The 8,897-nt window shown below is 43.1% G+C and overlaps 1 protein-coding gene across 1 annotated transcript; it reads left to right on the plus strand.

Moving 5' to 3' along the window:
- Positions 1-204: 204 nt before the first annotated feature.
- Positions 205-4,795, plus strand: sypl1 (synaptophysin-like 1; the record flags this gene model as incomplete). The annotated part of the gene is made up of 5 exons (XM_080537804.1): positions 205-276; positions 1,671-1,786; positions 2,655-2,859; positions 3,824-4,015; positions 4,664-4,795. 5 exons carry the CDS (start codon positions 205-207, stop codon positions 4,793-4,795), a joined length of 717 nt encoding a protein of 238 aa, XP_080393930.1.
- Between the last annotated feature and the right edge of the window lie 4,102 nt (positions 4,796-8,897).

The raw sequence follows: 8,897 nt of genomic DNA on the forward strand, positions 1-8,897 counted from the left end.
ACTGTTTGTAAAGGGCGCGTTTTCCAGCTTTTCCCCCTCTCCACTTACTGTTCTGCCTCCGTTTGCGTGGGAGGGACAGACAGCACCAGCAGCGAGCGGACCGCAGATCCACGTCACTCTGAAACTCTTTTTCATGAAGTTCGGTGATTTTGCCATCTTCATTTTCGTTGTGAAAACATTTAGGGTGGCGAGGAGGAGTAGGAGATGATGACGGGATTTCGACTGAACTTGGGCCCTCTCAAAGAACCGTTAGGTTTCATCAAACTTGTGGAATGGGTAAGTCATTGGTTTCAGATCCGACTGGAGGTGGTCCGCTACTCCTCAGTTCTAATACAAGCCCGGGGGTTTCACTCCAGTTCGGGGCTCTGGCCTGAGAATGGGTTCATTTCACAACGCTTATTCTGCATTTCATTCAGAGTTAGGGTAAACCACTGGTTATCCATCAGTTAGGGTATGCATGGACCAGTTCTTTGTCTTTTCTTGCCTTTTTTTATGCATTAATGAGAATATGATAATAATCTAGCACTTACTGTAATTTATAGCAACTGAAAGTCTACAGTATGAGTTTGTGGTTCGGCCAGAAATGTCCTTGTAAAAGCCCTATAGCTGCCCTTCAAATTAAAGACAATTGTTACATATTAATTTCTCTGTAATAATTGACTTGACAGATACCTAGCAGCATACAATGATTATCTTAGTGACAACTGTCTTTGTGTCAAGCGTACCACTGCCATAGAGATAGCTGGCCAGCTCAGTTGAAGAAAAAAGGCGCAGCCCTCAAATCTGACAGGTTATTGGACTTATGATTCTGTTTTTCAGTGGGTTGAATACTCTAGAAAGCATGTCTTCGTCCAGAGAAACATTGTTTTGGGAAGGTAATCATTAATCAGGTTTACTCCCTGCTCCTGCATAACTTGATCAAAGGAATCCTGTGTAGGCTATGCACTAGCAAAATTGAGTTAACAATTCAGCTTTCAACAGTTTTCTCCTGTTGCAATCCTCAGAGATATGCACAGCAGCAACACCCAGTCATCTGACACACCCAGGCCTTTCGATGGCTATCTCTTCCACGCACGCTGACTGATGGTTAATTGTACTGTGAAACATGAGTAGCCAGGGAGGTGGTTGGTAAACAGGAAGTGTCAGGCAGTGACATCTGGAGGAACATCTGGAGAAGAGGCCACTGTGAAATGGAGGTGCTTCAGCAGCCCACAGTAGGCTACAGGGTCCGAATCATGAGATATGGCCCTCATACGTTAGAATCTGCTGCGCTGAGGCGGAATGGTGTCACACCACACAGAGGATAATTCATAAATGTTGTATATAGGTTTAAAATTAAACCAAATCCTGCTACAAAACCTTTCCGTTTGAATGCTGAATGCAGGCTCTGTTATGATCTGTGCTGTCATGAGATCTGTCCTGGCCCGTTACTATCAGCTAAGAGAGTACAACATATGACATAGTCTGTTCCTGAGAGATGATTACTGTTGTGTGTGATATTTCAAGGGGCCCATGAGTCTTTGCAAGCGAGACTAGATAGGTATAGAATACCTTAACTCTTAAGTCTGATTTGTTGAAGGAACTGATGACCTAGCCTGTTTTATTGCTGTTTCTGTTTGCTGCAGCTCTAACAGTATGTGTGATGATTTCTCTTGTTCATTCTCAAACAGTTGACCGCCATATTTGCGTTTGGAAGCTGCGGTGGGTACTCGGGGAGGAACATAGTATCAATCTTCTGCGAAGGGACGAACGAAACGCTGAATGCCACGTTTGTTTACCCCTTCAGGTGAGTGCCACTCAAGATCAGGATCAGAATCAGAATTATATTCAGAAGTATATTCGCACATACAGGAAATTGACTTGGTGTGGTTGGTGCATAGGACATAAAGATACAAACAACAATATAAAAAAAAAACAATGAAATAAACAACACTATATACAGTACCAGTCAAAAGTTTGGACACACTTCCCCATTCATTGACTGGTACTGTAAGCAAAAATAGTCTAAAAAGACAATGACAGAAAGGGGCAGTAGAACAATAATTATGTAGGCTGTAAATGATGCCAGTCAAGGCCACTTGCCGAATGATGACTTTCTTCAACCTTCTTACCCCTGGCCTCGTTAGCCTCATCTGATTTCCTGCAGGCAAAGGTTGTTGTTGAGATAATGTGTAAAGAGAGAGTAGGTGTGTGGGGGGGGGCGGGGGAGAGGGGTGGGGGACGGGGACTTTAGAGGTCAGAGCAGCCGATAGATTGTTTCCTAATTTCCACTGGATGAGTTTGTAAGTGTGTTGTACATGTATGTACAATGAGGATGTGTTTGGTTAAACCAGGGGATCAAATGCTCTTGGTGTTACAGCTGCAAAGCTCATTCTCAGTGGAGACCAGTCTTGAAAGCCTTGGGGAGGGAGAGCGTTATCTGTATTGTTCCCTGAATTAGACATGGTCCAGATGTTTATAAATGCAGGGTTAAACTTCACACAGAAAATTGCCCCCCCCGCCCCAAAAAAAAAAAAGCCTTGCATGTGAAACGTAAAATTTACTATAAAAGTCTATCTATCTAATGTTGTTTGTGTTATGTTATAGTTAATACAGTAACCTCGTTAGTTAGAAATACTAACCATGTAGTTTTGACCTGTGTTGCGTTTGACCAGGTTAACCCAGGTTCCTCTGGTGGAGAGCAACAGGACTCTGTGTAACCACTCTGTGGCCGTCACACACCTGGTGGGCGACTCCGCCTCTTCGGCGGAGTTCTTTGTGGGTGTGGCCATCATCTGCTTCCTGTACTCTATGGCGGTGTTGCTGGTCTACCTGGGCTACATGCACGTCTACAAGGACTCAGACTTTGGGCCCATGTTTGTGAGTACTGATTTGATAGCATTGACAAAAAAGGTGCTACCTAGAACAATAAAGGGTTCTTCAGCTGTCCCTAAAGGAGAATTACTTTTAGGTTTCCTCTAGAAAAGGTTCTATGAGGCAGGAAAGATTCCAAAGTATTTGGGGCCCATTCATAAAATATCTGGAGCACAAGGACTCATCACACTGGATGGAGGAATCTAGGCGTGAACAATTGTAAACTCTGTAATAAACCATTCGGCAGTTGTTGTTGTGAATTGACCAGGAGTAGAGTAGGAGTTGGATATCATTAATGTATCTGTTGCAATGTACCCTTTTCTTTAGTTTTTTCTCAGTTTTCATTTTTCTTTTTTCCTTTTTTTTTTTCTCTCCCTTTTATTTTGTATGTGCATATATGAGCTCAGTTATATGATTGCCTCTCCATCAATGTACGTACTATATGTGTATGGCAATTCTAGTGAGTTATTTGCTTGTATGTATATGTTACGGTACATGTGGGAAGACGGTACATGTGGGAAAACTAGGGTTAGGGTTAGGTGCTACGTCGACTTGGTACATGCTGGCATGTCTAACCCTAACCCTAATCCTATCCCTAACCCTAACCCTAACCCTACCCCTAACCCTAACCCTAACCTTAACCCTAGCACCTAACCCTAACCCTAGTTTTCCCACATGTACCGTCTTCCCACATGTACCGTAACATATATACATATATAATTATTACTATTTACTTATTTTCAAGATTTGTTTCATCTTTTTCAAAAAACTCAATAAATATATTGTTGAAAAAAAAGAAAAGGTTCTATGTGGAAACAAAAAGGGGTTTTCCCACAGGGACAGCCAAAACAAAGCTGTTGGAAACCTTGTACAGTTATCTACACCCTTGAGTCTCCAGAGGAATAGCCCACAGAGAAGTTGATGTTGTGCTGGTCTGACCACGACGCTTTCCTCCCTCTCTCTGCAACAGGACTTTGCCTTGACGGCGGCGTTCTCCTTCCTCTGGCTGGTGTGTGCGTCTGCCTGGGCCAAGGGCCTGCAGAATGTGAAAGATGCCACTGGGACCGCGGGCATCACCTCCACCCTGGCGCTCTGCGGGGAGAAAGACGTGGCTTGCGAAGTCACTGAGTTTTCCAACATGCGCACCCTCAACGTGTCTGTGGTGAGTGGCTTGATTATATACACACCAATGAGCGAAATCATTCTGACCACCTGCCGGTCATTGTCAATGGTCAGTGGTCATAAAGCTTTACCTTTACACACTACAGGGCTGACCCGAACCATATGTGACGGCAGCTGGTGAAACCGGGAACAAGTCGGCAATCAACTAATCAAATTGTTCTGAAAAATGTAAATAAATGATACACTCACTAGTCAAGCCAAAATATTGTAATGCAATGGATTCGGTGAGTGATCCCCACTACTACCTTGTTAACTATAATACTACTTTACATTGTTAGCAGGCTCACAAAACAAGCTGTGTCAGTCGACTAGCGAGTGTGTCATTGACTTTCATCAACGTTGAAATTCATTTTCATTTTTCAGAATAAGTCTGAACATTTGATGGGCTGCCGACTTGTTCCCGGTTTCACCAGCTGCTGTCACATATTGGTATTTTCCTCTCACATGGTCTATGCCAGCTCTGTTTCAGCAGCTTTGGTTGGTGTGTAACCACAACTACCCCCAGTACAGCTCGGCCTGGCTCAGCTCAGTTCAGCCCTGGAGTGTGGATTTGGGTTTAGTGAATGGTGTGTTTTTGGAGCACCTGGTCTCAGTTTGACTTGACTGATCACTGTGTCTGTTTCTACAGGTGTTTGGTTACCTGAACATGATTGTGTGGGCAGGCAATGCATGGTTTGTGTACAAGGAGACCCGCTGGCACTCCAAGAAGTACTCTGCCCAGCAAGGGACAGGCAGAGCCCAGGCCCCTGCCCCTATCTAATGCCACCACAACCAGACCACTCACCCTGGACCTGGGACCAGTCCAGGAGGCAGTGGTCACTAGATGGCCATGCTAAAGAGGACAAACTTGGTGTTGTTGTCAGAATAGATGAACAAATTCATGAGATATTTGTTCACGTTAAGCTAAGTGATGAAAATCACATTGCGGTTTAAATAGCCGTAATATCGCTGTTCTCTCTAGCATGGTCCGTGATGATCAGGTGGTGGCTAGCATCGATTAGCATCATGGGAGCATGCAGCCTCTTCTACTCTGCCCTCAACCCCTCATCCTCTACCCAAGTACCCATGCTTGGCTCCTCCTCCTCGTCTCATAGTAGCGGTGTTTAATGGTGCATTTAAATGCTCCTTGGGAACTCAGACCTTCCCACCCAGATTCTGTGTAGCATTTTACATAGAGCGTCCTATTGGCTAATTCTGAGATAGCTCTGAGTGGGAAGGTTCATGAGTGACATGTCCAAGTTCCCTATTTCCGAGGAGCACTTGAATGCAGCTTTAGTACCTGCTATGACATCCAACTATCTAGCTATGCATTTTTGAATTTCAGTACCTGTGCCTTATCAATACGAATACCAGTGTCTTAGTTAGCCATACATGTGCCTTACTATGCCAATGACGTCTCCACATGCCCTCTTGTACCTCGACAGAACATAAACCCCAGGTACCTTGGTCTTGGAGTGTCTATGTTGTCCATTCCTACATGAACCCTAACCTGAGGTGTGTTCAGGTTCCGTCCTAATAGATTTGTTGCATCTAGTGACTTGAACGTTTGTAAATACACAAAGGAAGCGAGCCTGTTCGGTCTTTACTTGCGTCCTTTAGCTGAATGTACAGGACCCCTCGTCTTCAGTGCCACTACAAATAAGGTACACATTTCCAGTCTTGATATCTTAATCTTTCCATTGTATCCGTTATAAAGAAGACATGATTTCTACGTGTTTTGTTTTGTTTGTTTTTTGTTTTTTTTACAGCTTCTTAAGTGGTACATTTATTTTCTATATATTCTTTTATTGTTGAACCACTGCCAGACATTTGTGCACTGTGCTGGCTTTTTGTTCCAAATTTGTTTGTGTCTGGTTTTTGATCATGATTCCATAAAGAATGTTAGATTTTTTTTTTCTTCTGTTATTACCTTTGATTTAGTAAAAGTGTAACTTGGGGCCAAAGGTGAATGTGTGTATGGTATACTGGTTATGCCTTTGTTCTCTTGCAATCATCAGAGAAACTATTAGCTTTATGAATGATATTTGTGCATCTCACCTTTGTCCTGGAGGGAGACAGCCACTATCCTCTCTACAACATGCAAATTATGAATGTTTTTTTTTCTTTCTTTTTCAATAAAAACCAATGAATTTCACTTTGTCAGTCGTATATTCTTCCCATATAAGAACTGTTTTTCAGGCTGACCTAGGGAGTTGTGGAGATCTCTGACCTAAATAGATTTTGACGCGTCATCTGGAGACATAATGCAGCTTTTGTTTACTAGTCCATCCTGTGACTTTGGTGAGTGCTGTTTCCTAGGGAGAACAAACAGAACATTATGGTGAATCTGCCTGAGCCGGTGGCCGATGCAGTATTGTCCTGCAGAGGAGCCCAGCTCCACACCACAGGAGCCCAGCACCAAACCAGAGGGCAATAAGGCTCCAGTGAGATCCTCCTGAGGCTTAAACCAGTGGTATGTCCTCAGTCATGTGGTCTGTGGTATGCCATACATACAGAGACTCAAGCACACAAGGCATAAAGCGCTGCTTTTTGGCTACGCATTATCTGTTGCTGAAGCAGATCTGTCTGTTGCTGAAGTGTTAAAGACCCGCTGCAGTGTAAATGGTTTAGGTTTTAGGTATAAGTATATGAATATACAAACATTTTGGGTTGAAATAGGCAATTATGGTTTAATGTATAAAAAGATATCCTTATAATCTGAGACATTTGATGACGTGCAGCGACATTGAAGTGAGTTCTCTGGGTGCCCCGAACACCCTTTTTTGGAAAACAGGTACACCCTTAAATGCTGTAGCGGTTTGTAAGGCAAGGCAAGTTTATTTGTATAAGACATTTCATACAACAGGGGCAATTCAAAGAGCTTTACATATAGCATTAAGACAATGATAAAGGAGCTATATATACTTATACATATACATTATACATACGTCTATACTTCAAAAATTGTATTTCAAATCAAACAATTACTATGAAGTAGAGATTCTCAGCTATTACTTGATGGTATTTGTGTACATATTGGTTTCACTATTTAGAAAATACATTTTATACATAGTCTCCCTATTTCAGGGCATCAAAAGCAATGGGACAATAGGCTTGACAGGTGTTTCTGGTTAGTCAGGTGTGTTTAGTCACATTGTGCAGGCATAAGACAGCTGTCACAATCTAGTATCTATCTAGTATACTACTACCAAGTTTAAAGACATTGCAAGTCTACAACGTTTTTTACTTTTTCTTGCGTGCATTCACCTTCCTCGGTGCACGGTACACTTCGTTGATGGAGAGTGTGAGGGGCTGGTCGTCTGGGGGGGGGGGGCACAGCTTTGATGGCTGAGACCTTATTGTCCCGGTCAAACCGAGCATAGAACTGGTTGGGCTCGTCAGGTAGGGAGGCAGGGCTGGTAGGGGAGGCTGTGTTTTTGGGTTTGTAATCCGCGATGGCCAGGATGCCTTGCCACATTTTATTTTCTTAAGATTGTTGTTTTTATTTGCACTTATGACACCACGGACCTCATTGTCTCTTAGCTTGTTTTATAGCATTTTCGCTTTTTAATTTGTCTAGTGTGTAATATTTGTCGTTTTTCTTTTTTTGCACCTTCAGAAGAACCACTACAATTTCATTGTATAGGAAACTGTACAAGGACAATAAAGTCTATTCTATTCTATTCACATGTGTCGGGGGTCCGAGTTGTTCTGAAAGTGCTCCTCAATCTTCCGTTTGTGGTTGAGCTTGGCCTCCCTAATGCGCCTCTTCAGGTTAGCCCAGTATGAGTTGTAGTATGAGCTGCATCACCAGATCTAAGCTGTAGGTGGACCTCACTGTTCATCCATGGCTTCTGGTTGGGGAAAGTTGTCATCTGTTTTTGGGTGGTGACATATTTGACTCATTTGTCGATTATTCCAGATTCCAGTATTCCAGAACAGAAGGGGAGCGCTGTGGCGCAGGAGGTAGAGCCAGCGTCTAATGATCGCAAGGTCGGTGGTAGCTTGCCACCATTGGTGTGTGAATGGGTGAATAAGAGGCCATTGTATAGCGCTTTGGAATAAGGCACTATATCAGTCAGTCCATTTATTTACCATTTACCAGAAGAATCATACAGTCAATGTTCTGATGTGAACTCCAGTCTGTGTTAGTATTGCTAAAGATAAATGTATATAATATATATGTAGGAGATATGTTCAGTTGAGGTCATATGAAAACATCTTAGAACATTTACATTTACATTTTTGGCATTTAGCAGACGCCTTATTCCAAAGCGACTTACAATCAATACATTTGAATACTAAGCATGTGAATCATCAGTCCACCATTCGTAGCAGGAAGAGTAATCTAGCTCAGGCCCGGGGCCATTGATAGAAGGAAAAACCTTCTCCTATCACCTTCTTCTAAAACCTAGTTTTTGTTTTTTGTATTTATTTTACACTGGAGAAACAGAGAAACAGTACAAGGGGGGCAATAGAAGTTCTTAGGGACACAGTAGAGGGGAAAGTGGGTGTCTTTAGGAGACGTAGTGCTGAGGGGCAGAAGATGTCTCAGGAGGAGCAGTTAAGGTGTAACCTGAAGAGATGGGTCTTCAGTCTACGACGGAAGATGGGTAGTGACTCTGCCGTTCTGACAGCCGTGGGGAGCTCATTCCACCAGCGGGGAGCCAGTGTTGTGAAGAGACGTGATCGGGCAGCACGACTGCTGTGTAGAGGTGGTGGGACCAGTCGGCCAGCCGAGGTGGAGGAGCGGAGTGAGCGGGCTGGAGTTCAATATAGAAGTTCAATATACTTACCCTTTCCTGTTTAGTAGATCCATTCAAAGCATTTTTCCTTCTTCTTGTATTGGTTTCTGGCATATGAAAACCTACATTAAAAATAAC

This window comes from Nansenia antarctica, assembly GCF_963989245.1.
Source record: "Nansenia antarctica genome assembly, chromosome: 8".
Classification (NCBI taxonomy): domain Eukaryota; kingdom Metazoa; phylum Chordata; class Actinopteri; order Argentiniformes; family Microstomatidae; genus Nansenia; species Nansenia antarctica.